The 14,067-nt window shown below is 40.8% G+C and overlaps 1 protein-coding gene across 1 annotated transcript; it reads left to right on the forward strand.

The window, feature by feature from the left end:
- The first annotated feature begins 3,013 nt into the window (after positions 1 to 3,013).
- LOC134198871 (uncharacterized) lies at positions 3,014 to 8,752 on the forward strand. The gene is made up of 2 exons (XM_062668545.1): positions 3,014 to 5,842; positions 6,188 to 8,752. The coding sequence occupies exons 1-2, from the start codon at positions 3,400 to 3,402 to the stop codon at positions 8,584 to 8,586; spliced, it is 4,842 nt and encodes a 1,613-aa protein (XP_062524529.1). The 5' UTR covers positions 3,014 to 3,399; the 3' UTR covers positions 8,587 to 8,752.
- Positions 8,753 to 14,067: the final 5,315 nt, after the last annotated feature.

The following is a 14,067-nucleotide window of genomic DNA, read 5'->3' on the forward strand; positions in this document are numbered from 1 at the left end:
ACCTTTTTCTTGACTTCGCATCAAAGACGCTCTATTGGATTTAGATCTAGGCTATTAATTGGCCAATCTAAGACAAATTGATTGCAATATAATAAATTCCTTAACGGTGCGTGTAACTTTAATGTAGGAAATGGAAATCATATGATTATAGCAGTTTTAAATAGAGTGAAGTGTACTGGGTTACTGGGTTGAACTGTGGTGGTTTATGGTACTGTTTTTAAAATCCTTCCACTTGCTAATAGGGCGCCACTATAATTAGCTCTCACTCAGCAGGCATTTTATTATTATTACATTGAGTGGTGCTCCTTACTTTTACCCTCCATAAGGATATAGTAGCAATGTTTCTTCCAGTATGATTTTATAATGGCATTCATCCATGTTTCCATTATCAACCCCATGTTCAGTCATCCACAAATTTTCACATTGCCTTCACCATGCTTTACTGTCACTTTAGTGTATTTATGGTCGAATGCTTGATTCGAAACGGAGGACATCCTAGATACAAGGGCGGGATGATAAGTAACTACTTAGCCTAATAATGAAACACTTATATTTCCATGATAAAATTAATTTTATTTTTCGACATAATCTCCGTGAACCTCTACGCACTTATTCCACCTTCGTTCTAAAGCAGTAATGCCTTCCATAAAATGATTTCTTTCGGGGCCTGCAAAATACTCCTCTACAGCGGCTATGACTTCATCATTTGTGACAAATTTCTGTCCGCCCAAAAAGTTTTGAGCTTAGGGAATAAGTGGAAGTCTGATGGCGCTAGATCAGGCGAATAAGATGGGTGGGGCAGCAAATCATACTTCAATTTGTTAATTTTTGATAGCTTTAACACATGTGCGAGCCTTTTTTTTTTTTTTTCCACAAGAGAAAATCGCCGGATCCCCACCCGCGCGGCAGGTGGGGTATGTGGGAGTTGAACCTCACTAAAAACTCCTGCCGCTCACAACCGGCGCCCTACCTCGGACCGGGCCGGAGCCCAGTCGGGGCTATTGAAACGGCGGGACAGGGTTGACGCAGAGCACATTACATCCATCCCACCGTCCCAATGTGCGAGCCCTAGCGTTGTCTTGGTGGAAGATGTTTTTTTTTCGCCAAACCTGGTCGTTTTTGCTGAATACATTGATTAAGATTATCTAGAAGATTAGCGTAGTATTCTCCATTAATTGTTTCACCTTTAGAAAGGTAATCTATCGTCAAGATCCCATGTGCATCCCAAAAGACGGAAGCCATCACTTTTCCCGCTGACTTTACAGCCATGGCTTTTTTGGAGCCGGGTATTCCGATTGCGTCCACTGTTTTGATTGAATTTTTGATTCTGGCGTGTATAATGAACCTATGTTTCATCTGTTGTTACAAATCGACGTAAAAAATCGGCTTTATTACTCTGAAACGGTCCAGACATTCTTTTGAGTTTTGCACCAGACTCCTTTTTCATCGTGCGTAAGCAATCGCGACACCCACCGGGCCAATTACGTTTCATATTTAATTCCTCACTTAGGATATGATGTACCCGTTCTTTTGAGATACTTGTAGTTTCAGCTATTTTACATAACTTCAATCGTCGATCTGTTAAAACCATATCATGTACTTTTTCACGACCATTTCCGGAGTCGTGACGCTTTTTGGACGTCCGGGTGGGCTTCATCTTGGACACATGTACGACCGCGTTTAAACTCATCCATCCAATTTTTTACTGTGGCATAAGAAGGTGCACATTCACTCAAAACATTCTTTAACTCGTCCATGCCCTTCATGTGACGAAACTTTATCACCGCTCTTTGTTCAATTTTATCGATTTTGAAAACACTTGACGAAATATATTTTCAAATCACAAAAAATCAATAAAATTTTCACGCCACCAAATTCAAATTTAGAACACAGGTGGCCAGAAATACGAATTTAAAAATGACAAATACATTTTTTTTAATTTATATTTTTAAATAGCAGAAGCTAGTTACTTATCATTCCGCCCTCGTACCTATCGTATTTATGAGTATATCATTTTCCATCAGAACATACCTTGCATAGTGTTTTTTCCACTGTCTAACTCTTTTTTTATTTTATTTTTATTGCTTAGATGGATGGACGAGCTCACAGCCCACCTGGTGTTAAGTGGTTACTGGAGCCCATAGACATCTACAACGTAAATGCGCCACCCACCTTGAGATATAAGTTCTAAGGTCTCAGTATAGTTACAATGGCTACCCCACCCTTCGAACTGAAACGCATTACTGCTTCACCGTGCGTACCTACCCGTGCGGACTCCCAAGAGGTCCTACCACCAGTGATTACGCAAATTATAATTTTGCGGGTTTGATTTTTATTACACGATGCTATTCCTTCATCGTGGAAGTCAATCGTGAACATTTGTTCAGTACGTATTTCATTAGAAACATTGGTACCCGCCTGCGGGATTCTAGCACCGGTGCATCGCTACATACGAATGCACCGGACGTCTTATCCTTTAGGCCACAACGACTTCAGTCTGTCTAAAATATTCTTCAAATGATTTTGTTTTTCCTCTTGACAAGATGAATTTCTCTATTTAGGTATACGCAGAACATTTGAAGTAGTTTGATAGGTAGCCAAATGCTTCACAGCGTCGAAAACCATCGTTTTTGACCATTACAGATGGTTGTACAGCCAATTCTTCAAGCAAAATTTCATTATTACTTCCCGTGTAGATTTATTACAACTTTAATTTTTTCCTGTTGTTGTGACAGATTGTGAAGCAATCGCTGTTAAAACTAAAATGTTCACAGCATTAAATGGTACCAAAATAATACGAATATAGAACCTACAACCAAGCCACATAATTGTCCATATTTAAATTTGAAAAAAATAACTTTAGCATTCTTAATTATGCGACTAGGCTCGTAATTACAGGTTCAAATGTGATGTATAAAATTTATTTACTTAAATTTAGCCTATCATGGTCATCATCACCGAATGTATCGCTAGTATGGAAAAGATTTGCGATTCTAAGAGAAACACAAAAAATTTCAACTTGTAGCAAACCGACCGGTACGTCACTCTCGCGGCCGTATGCCCGCTCGCTATACATAGTTAGCATCTATGTCGATCTTTTCAACAGTGTATAATCTATGTTCCGGGCGCTTCCGTTTTGAGTGTGAATAGCGTGCGCCCGCGTCTAAATGTAATTATTGTTTAAAATTGAAAATTGTTTGTGATAAAGGAAGATTAAAATTCGAAATTCGATATTGGTGACTAACCCATAGTTTTAAATACCCCTGAGATCTACCCCTCACTATATCTGGCTGCCCAACGTTTCCTAATTTTTTTCTTGCTTGGACTAACAAAATGGCGCGCACGCTTTTGTGAAAAATTTGCTAACTATTGTATGCTGTTGGTGCTTAATTGTAAAGAATGCCTTTAACTAGAAATCAAGATCGCCAGCAACGTCGCGAAGACGACGTTATTCCTGCTGCAGATGCAAATGCCAACGAAAATCACGAGGAGCATGATAGCCCCCATGATCGCCCCCACGCCGAATCACGTAGCAACAATTCTACGTTCAACTTGGATGATGTTTCAGCGTTGATGGCCTCGCTGCAACGTTCGCAGGCCGAAACATTTAAGAACATTATGTCGTACGTGATGGAACAAAGATCGTCGACTCCGGCACCTCCGCCGATGCCCCCAGTGAACGTAGATGGTACCTTGGCGCGTTGCAGAGCTTCTTTCAGCGGTGCACCTGGTGAATCTGTTGAGGCCTTTATAGATGCAATTGAAAGCTATACAGAATGCGTTCAAGTATCTGACGCTAACATCATACGAGGCCTAGCCATGCTTTTGTCTGCTGACGCAGCTACGTGGTGGCTAGGATTAAAGCATCACATCTCCACTTGGAACGAAGCCAAAGAAAATTTAATATATGCATATGGCACCCGCCTTCCACCACATAGAATATATTTGGAAATATTTGCTTCCCCGCAGGATAACGAAAACACAGACAAGTTTGTTGCTCGTATTCGTGCGCTTATGGCAAAGCTACCGCGGGATGATATTACTGAAAAAGTACAACTTGATATGATATACGGGTTGCTTCATAATAGAATACGCACAAGATTGCGCCGTGAAGAAATCACATCTTTCAATTCATTATTAAACCATGCTCGGAATATAGAAGATTCGATAGAGGAGACTCAATCGAGACCAGTGTCGTCCACTAGTGGTGTGCGTTCGATCCGTGCCCAGCCGGCCCCGGCTGCGAGTCGGCCTGAACCGTGCGCCGCTCGTGCGAGTGCGCCGGCGCCGCGCGCGCGCTTTTCTAACTCCGCCGCGGCCGTCGTGCCCGCCACCGCTGTGCCTGCCGCTGTCGCCCAGCCTACCGTTGCCACGCCTGCTGCTGCTGTGCCAGGTTCTGCAGAGCAATTCGTGACCACGAAGAAACAGCGTCCAGTGTGCTCCTACTGCAAACGGTTTGGACATGTACGGGAACAGTGCCGTAAGTTAAACAACCGAGGTGAGCAATCTCAATCTAACTTTTCTGAGGGTGTGCAAAATGACAATAATGCGTTTTACAGTGTTCAGTGTAATGTTAATAATACTAACACAATTAGTTCTAATTTACCTGTTCAGAATGCAATGTATGATGTTAAGCAGCATGACAAAAATAATTTTCTGAGTAATTTTGAATGTCAAAATTTTTGTAACCGGGATGCAAATATTAATTATGCTACCATTAATAGAGGCCCTACTTCCAGAAAATCTTATTTTCATGACTGTAATAATTCTGTGTCAAAGAATATTAACTGTAATTGCACTAGTAATAATGAGATGCCAACCTTTTGTGATTCTCATGTTTTATATAATCAGGATGTTCGGACAAAGTGTAAAAATTTAAATACTTGTTTTAACCAGGGAATTAGACCTAAATGTAAGAATTCAATTTTACCTTATAATCAAATAATTGAACCAAATTGTAATAATTTAAAATTTTCAACTAACCATGACTGTGACACAAAAGGCAGTAAGTGTAATTTTGGAAAAATTAACGAATGTGTGGAAATTGATAATTGTTTGAATTTTAATTATTGTACATGTGAGGGAAGTGTTGTAGCGTCCGTGTACGACCGTGAGAGTGATGATAGGTATTTGCATTTACGGCCTATTTTCAAAATTCAAGTTCTCGGTAAACAGGGTACTGCACTTATAGATACAGCAGCTAAGCATTGTATTGCTGGTCACACGCTGTATGCTCTCCTTCTACAAAAGGGTCACCCTCTTACTCCCTCCACTAGGCGAGTCAAACTTGCTGATGGGCATGTTCGGAATATGGATGTATTGACAACCATATTACCAGTGAGGTTAGAACACATAGTGATTAATATTCCATTTATAATCTTCCCTGATTCTAATGATAATGAAACTTTACTGGGTATTGATTTTATTAATGCTGCCAAAGTTATTATTGATTTTCATCGTCATGAATGGTATTTTAGTACTGATGCTAAGGTGCATTATAAATTACTTTTTGAACCTATGTCTCGTGGTGTGTGCATAGCTTCTGCTAACATGCTTCGGGATGATGAAGGCATGCACTTGCAATCAGCTGAGCGCCAAGCATTATCTGAGTTCCTTATTCGGCATGAAAGTATTTTTACAGCAGGGGGAGGTCCGACACCATTCATAGAACATTGCATAGACATCGGAGATCACCCCCCGATAGCTGTGCCGCCCTATCGCCTTAACCCTTCCAAGAAGGAGACGATGAAGAATGAAATAGAGAAGATGCTGGCAGATGACATCATTGAAGAGTGCGAATCCGCCTGGTGCTCTCCTGCATTGATGATACCGAAGTCCAATGGTAATGTAAGATTCTGTGTGGATTACAGGCGCTTAAATGAAGTAACCAAATCGGATACTTACCCACTCCCACGCATTGATGATCTTCTCCAGAGTACGAAGAAGAATTGTTACATGACCACAATAGACCTTCGTTCTTCATATTGGCAAGTTATGGTCCGAGAAGCAGACAGAGACAAAACAGCTTTTGTCTGCCCCCTAGGCACTTACCGTTTTAAAAGAATGCCGTTCGGCTTGAAGAATGCGCCGGCGACTTTCCAAAGGCTTATTGATCGTCTACGCTCCTGTGCTGCTTTGAAGGATGTTACAGTACTTGCTTATCTAGACGATTTGTTAATTATTTCAGAAGGATTCCAGCAACACCTACAAGATCTGGAAGCTGTTTTTGGACGTTTGTCTGAATTTAAACTTCACGTAAACAGAGAGAAGTGCACTTTTGCCAAAGAAAGGGTCCGTTATCTGGGCCACGTCATCACTCCAGACGGTGTGTCTCCTGACCCTGAGAAGGTCAGTGCTGTCCTTAATATGCTGGAACCATCTAACCTAAAACATTTAAAAACTTTTCTCCAAACATGCTCTTGGTTCAGGAAGTTTATTCCAAACTTTTCAAAGATAGCAGAACCGCTTACTCGACTGACCAAGAAGAATTACACATGGAGCTGGGGACCTGAACAAACACAGGCATTCAAAGAATTGAAGCGTCTGCTGACCACGGCGCCCGTACTTGTTCAAGCGAATTTTAAACAACCCTTAGTACTGCGTACCGACGCGAGCAACTATGCACTTGGCGCAGTTTTAGCTCAAGGGGAAGGCAAGGACGAAAGGCCTATCGAGTATGCTAGCCGCCTACTCACCGCAGCGGAGCGCAACTACTCTACTACAGAACGGGAAGCGCTTGCTGTAGTCTGGGCCGTGGAGCGTTTCAGGCCATACCTCGACGGCCAACCAATTATTATAGGCAGTGACCACCAACCCTTGCGTTGGTTGCTTTCTTTAAAGTCTCCTGCTGGTAGGTTGGTCCGTTGGGCGCTTAAACTCCAAGAATTTGACATTAGATTCGAGTACACCCCAGGAAAAGCTAACGTTGTCGCTGACACGTTAAGTAGACCGATCTGTTCCAACGAAACACAAAATAACTGCGGCATCTGTTCTGTCATTTGCGACCTGCCCACCAAGTCACCTACCCAGTTACGTCAAGACCAGTTTACTGATCCGGAAATACAGAAGATCGTCACAGAACTGGAAGGAGTGGATGAACTTGCTGCTAAAAGATGGTCAGAAAGAGGATTTCTAATGGAACAAGGTGTTTTATATCGATTTAATCCGGATTCTGATGCCGAGGCCCCTCAATTAGTCATTCCTGCCCATCAAGTGACCGACATTCTCAAAGAGCTTCACGATGCCCCTACCGCTGGACATGCAGGAATTGACCGGACTTACCAACAAGTCTCACGTCTGTTCTACTTCACAGGAATGAGAAGAATCATAACCGACTATGTAAAGGCATGTATCCATTGTCAACGCTATAAGGCTGCTAATACCAAGCCTCCAGGTCTATTGCAGACGCCGGTGATGAACCAGCGCAACGAGGTCTTGGCAGTTGATCTTTTCGGCCCGTTACCACCTGGAAAACAGGGGGAGCGTTGGATCTTGCTAATAGAAGATACTGCTACGAGGTGGACAGAACTTTTCCCATTGAAGGAAGCTACTGCTGAGGCGTGTGCACATGTCCTCATAGAGGAGTATTTTATGAGGTTCGGTCTTCCACGCCGACTAGTTTCTGATAATGGCGTACAATTTATTTCGGCAGTCATGCGTCAATGCATGTCCATCCTGGGGATAAAGCAAAACCTTATCCCTCTCTATCACCCAGAAGCAAACCCCGCCGAACGTAAAAACAGAGATCTTAAGACTTTATTAGCACAACTCGTGGAATGTGACCACACTTCCTGGCCAAACATGTTACCAGTGATTCGATTCGCTCTTAATAACGCTAAATGTCGCACCACAGGTATGTCACCTGCTTACTTGTCATTTGGCAGAGAGATGAGGTCCCCCACAGAAGTCGCCCATGACCTTCGTGCTGTTCTAGACAAAGATAACTTTGTTCCCCAAATAACTCCCTATCTCAGGAAATTTGTTAACTCCTTTTCAGCGGTGCGCGAACGTGTAGAGACGCTTCAAGATAAAGCTAAAGGGTATGCTGATCGTTCGAGACGGCCCATTGAAACATTCAACGAAGGTGACATGGTTCTCATCAAATCACATGTCCTCAGTAAGAGCGCTAATGGCCTTACTTCTAAGTTTGTTCCAAAACGCGATGGTCCGTATCGCATCGTTAAAAAGGTCAGCCCTACTACTTACCACGTCGCGCATGTTGACAAACCTGATGAAGTTTTAGGGAAATATCATGTGAACGATCTCACTCTATACCGTGAGAATCAGAGTGATGCTCTTCCGCGGCCGGTGATGCCTAAAAAGAAACGTGGTCGTCCCCCAAATAATGTTAAAACAGATTCTCGAGTTCCAGGGCATATGACGACACGGCATGCTGAACCATGTGCTGAAGCTCCACGTCTTTCTCCCGCAGCTGGTGGTATGGTTGGTCTTGCGCCTGTCCCTCAGCCCAGTAGTAATGAGATGCTAGTCCAGGAGCGAGGGCGTCCTCCAGGACTAGAGGGGGAGTATGTAGCAAACCGACCGGTACGTCACTCTCGCGGCCGTATGCCCGCTCGCTATACATAGTTAGCATCTATGTCGATCTTTTCAACAGTGTATAATCTATGTTCCGGGCGCTTCCGTTTTGAGTGTGAATAGCGTGCGCCCGCGTCTAAATGTAATTATTGTTTAAAATTGAAAATTGTTTGTGATAAAGGAAGATTAAAATTCGAAATTCGATATTGGTGACTAACCCATAGTTTTAAATACCCCTGAGATCTACCCCTCACTATAAACTATATATATAAATAATCTTGTTAGTTGAAAAAATCTCATTAAACAATCATTGTCATGCTTTAATAAAGAATACTATAAATTAATAATAATATGTAATAGTATATAGATTATCAAAATATATAAGATAGGAGAGATATTTCTATCTTACGGAAAACTAATGTCCCGCCCCTTTTTTTTTTTTTTTTTTGTCAGGAGGAAAAATGTCCCGCCCCTAAATGATTCTCATATTATTCAATTCTGTCTTGAATAAATGAACGAATTTGAGAATAATGTTTTATATAATAGCCCAAGAGCCCGTGGGCGAATACCTGTATCTATTTGACCAGACCTGAATTTTCGTACATTGAGACCCCTATACCTACCATGCATGAGGTGGGGACTCACTAAGCTCAAAGTGGTCGACGCGCCGAGCGCTCAGGTAGGACAGGCATCGATTTTGACGGATTTTAAATACATTTGACCATGTCTACCGAAAATTTGAAAGTAATTGACCAGATCTGCCATTGATATACCTATGTTGTTTATTATAGTCTTAAAAACTTATATTGATCACGGCAGACCTCTACATTGCGTACACACATCAACATAATAATATAATAAAATCTTAGCTAGGGTAAAACACCCAGTAGTCAGCCTTTTAGTGTGATTCTTAACTTGATTCACCTGTATTTTTTAAGATAAGGGACTTTACAGGAAAAAAATTTTTTTTTACAGAATGTTTATTTATTATTTTTACTGAAGAAATACAATTTTTTTTATTTTGTTAGAATTATATAAAAAAATCAATATTAAACAAAATATGGCACTTTTTACCGGTAGTCAGCCTCATTTCTCCACAAGTCAGCCATTTCTTACCCTATAGTCAGCCTTTTACTTATTATTGCACGTTGGACATACAAATTCTTTATTATAGACATTTTCATAGTCTTCACCTGCAAATATAGTACATTTTAAATGATACCACGGAAAATTGTCACAACTAATATTTTTTAAGTCGTTTGTTTCTGTGTCACTAGTCAATTCCTCTTCACACGAATCGCATTTTATTCTGTTTACTGTGCATGTCGTACTTTTCTTCTTACTTTTACTATTTTTGGACATCAAAAACCTTTGAGCTTTCCTTTTTTGTAATTCTTCTTTCTTCTTTTGTCTTTCTTCTTCAGTCTTTTTTTACCTTCCATTCTTTTCTGCTTTTTAATCAATATTCCGTTCTTTTTCTGTTCATGAACATGCTTCGACGCAGTTTATATCTTCTTGCGTATTAAATTCAGATGCTCCTGTTTCCTGGACTTCATGATTTTGTTGCAAGACTTCAAAGTCTGTTATGAATTCGAAGTTTTTTTTTATTGCCTTTGTAGGCAGACGAGCATACGGCCCACCTGATGGTGAGTGGTTACCGTCGCCCATGGACTTCAGCAATGCCAAGACCAGAGCCAAGCCGCTGCCTACCGCAAAAGGGTCATTTAAGGGTTCTTCACTTTCGGTTAAATTAATAAAATTATTGTCCAATGTGCACTCCCCTATAATTGGCAAACTAACATGAAGAATTTCAACTGATTCTGACGCTATGTTTGGTTGGTCTTTATGTATATGGTCAATAGAACTTGAGGTATCGATTTGGACGGCCTGGCTAATTGAATTTACTGTAGAATTTAGGCTTTCAGTACCGACCACATTCTTTGCTGTGTTTTAAACATCGATAGCGATTTTGATTCTCTTAACCCCGGATTTCGTTTAAGAAATGAGTACCATTTCGTCCCTGGCCTATTATTTACAAATGGGTTAGGTCTGTTTTTTTCTTTGTACTGGTGGATTGGTGGAGAAATGCTTACAAAAACAATCCACAACTTTAGACCCATTGGAGTATGGTTGGATTGAGCAGGTCAACATATATGCCTTCAAATGGTTCGAAGGTGACCAACTTCCATATCTTGTGAGTGACTTAATCACCAATGTTCCTGGTAAGTTGATAACAATTCTTTCTCGAACATGTTCAGATCAATTTACTTACGTTCATTTTACAATTTATGTTTTATTTTTGCAGTATTCGATTCTTTTTTTTTTATTCCTACCTAAGCTGGTAGCCTAGAGAGGCTATTCCAGCGTAACCGTAACTAGTAGGTGAGCTCACGGGGCTCAAACCTGACGACGATGCTAACACGAACCCTAGCAAGAGCCGTGCTTCGCAGAATCTACCACCGGATCGGAAACGCGTACCCCCTTAGAAGATCCGGCGGGAAACTCAGTGGGCTGTGTCTGAGAGTTAATTTACTCGTCGAGCCCTTCGTCGCAAGCGACGGGTTCGACGAGAACGGTGACCGGTGCTTGAAGTACCTAGAAGCACCGTTAGTGGATCGGGAGGATCCGAGATGACGTGTTTTGGGCGACGTCGACTGCTTTCCATTCTTTCCGCAGGATCGGGAATGTAGTTACCGGCGGCCACGATGAGGGTTCTCGTGTCGTGCCGCTTTATCGAAGTGGCGCATCGACGCCGACTGTAAATACTTACTGATGGACTCTAAGTCCAGGTCGTCATGGAGGTCGACGTTCCTGACGAATTACGGGGCTCCGACGGCTATCCTGCAAAAAACGGGATTGAATGATTTGGAATGTTTTTAAATGAGTGCGGGCCGCGTAAGCGAACACTACACTTGCATAGGTCATGACGGGGCGTATGCAAGTTTTGTAGAGTGTCACCTTATTTCTAATGCCGAGTTTACATTACGAAATTAGTGTCATGCATGTTGAGCTCAGTTTCACGAAAGTAGTTTCGATATTATATGCGAAAGTAGTTTCGTTAAAAAATTAGTGTCGCGAAATCCACAGTATCGCAGTAACCATGGCGCCTTCAGCATCAAAGCTATAATTTGCTATATTCAATGTAGCTAAAGAAATGCTTATATACCTATAAACTTAAAAAAATACTATCAAGAAAAAAAAGTTGGTAGATTCGAGGATAGTCAACAAGAAGGTATTTAGGTGCAATGAAGTTAGTCTCTGAATTAGCAGATGAAGATCCTGAGAGTTATAAAAACTATTTTCGAATGAGTGAAGATAATTTTGATTTTTTACTATAGGTGTTTCGGGACCCTTGTCATTGATATTCATTAATAAGATCTATATTTTTTTCTGTACTCCATCATTGGTTTGCCATTTTCAACGCTTGAAGCGCGTCCGAACTAACAATACACACGTCCGCACAGCGCAGGCCCTTTCGCGACATTAGTTTCACGTCGCGTCTACACTATGAAATTAGTTGCATGACACTAATTTCACCAAAAAATCGCGCAGGGCACGAAACTAATTTACATGCATGAAATTAATGCATGCATTACGAAAGTATTAAATTACACATGAAACTGTTGGTAAAACTAATGTCACGAAATTAATTTCACGCCACTAATTTCGTAATGTAAATTCGGCTTTAGGGACATTTTACTTCGCCTGCATATCATCGGGTAGAGACGTCCTAGAATGAAGGCGGCACGGTCGCGTACCGTCTTAATATGGGCAATGGCGGATCCAGGGGGAGGGTCATGGGGGTCATGACCACCCCCTGAGCTGGGTCCAGGACTTAGGTGGACCACTAATTGAATATAATGATTTTATTTATATATTTTGTCACCATACAGATTTTATGTAACTATATACCTTCAATATTTAATTAATTTAATATAATATAATAACTTTGTATAATGGCAAACGTTTGGGAACGAACGCATCTAAATTTGACTATGTGACCTCCTCCTGGCGCCAAATCTGGATCCGCCCTTGAATATGGGGGCGGAATGTTATCCTTCTGTCGAGGGTGACAAAGATGGGTGATAAAGGGTGATAAAGATGACTCCGATGATGATGATGATGAATGAAGATTGATGTATATAATGCATGCATGATATATTTTTATTTATTTGATTGAACACTTTTAAATTTTGCTTGAGAAAATAAAAATGAGGAATTGAATTATTTTTTGATCAGCATTATACCGTATTATTTATAATTATTCCATAAAAAATTCACTCCTTTATTGTCTAACTAATGAAGTTTAGTATATACAATATAAAAAAATATTAATTTCGGTAAATACATTGCTAAAGTAAATCTCAAGTAAATTATATTCCTCTAAAACAGTGAACAGAAAACATAATATACATCTGGCCGGGTAGTAGCTAAGATTTTATTATATGTTGATGTGTGTACGCAATGTAGAGGTCTGCCGTAATCAATATAAGTTTTTAAGACTATAAGACTATATTAGAAGTCGTCGTGGCCTAAAGGATAAGACGTCCGGTGCATTCGTATGTAGCGATGCACCGGTGTTCGAATCCCGCAGGCGGGTACCAATTTTTCTAATGAAATACGTACTCAACAAATGTTCACGATTGACTTCCACGGTGAAGGAATAACATCGTGTAATAAAAACCAAACCCGCAAAATTATAATTTGCGTAATCACTGGTGGTAGGACCTCTTGTGAGTCCGCGCGGGTAGGTATCACCACCCCGCCTATTTCCGCCGTGAAGCAGTAATGCGTTTCGGTTCGAAGGGTGGGGTAGCCGTTGTAACTATACTGAGACCTTAGAACTTATATCTCGAGGTGGGTGGCGCATTTACGTTGTAGATGTCTATGGGGTCCAGTAACCACTTAACACCAGGTGGGCTGTGAGCTCGTCCATCCATCTAAGCAATAAAAAATAAAAAAATATAATAAACATATATCAATGGCAGATCTGGTCAATTACTTTCAAAAAAATTTTATTTTAGCATTTTCAAAATGATCTGCCACAACGTAAAAAGCGCGATAATGGTCTGCCATTCTTATTTTCCGATAATAATAATCATATATTTTCAAAATTTCAAAACGGCAGACGTGGTCAAATGGATTTAAAATCCGTCAAAATCGATACCTGTCCTACCTGAGCGCTCGGCGCGTCGACCACTTTGAGCTTAGTGAGTCCCCACTTCATGCATGGTAGGTATAGGGGTCTCAATGTACGAAAATTCAGGTCTGGTCAAATACATACAGGTATTCGCCCACGGGGTCTTGGGCTATAAATACTGTTCATGATTTTCATTAATAGTATATAAATTATTGAAATCAGTATCAAGATTATGATTATAATATTTACTCTCTAATGATTGCCTGTAGTAACACCACATATAATAACCAGAAAGTGGTTGTTGGTTAGCCAGATTCATATATGTATCTGTATGCAGTCTTATATTAACAATGACTTTTTTTAACTTGGGTCTGTCAATAAAACAAACAGAA

Source organism: Bombyx mori, chromosome 5, assembly GCF_030269925.1.
Source record: "Bombyx mori chromosome 5, ASM3026992v2".
Taxonomy (NCBI): Eukaryota; Metazoa; Arthropoda; class Insecta; order Lepidoptera; family Bombycidae; genus Bombyx; species Bombyx mori.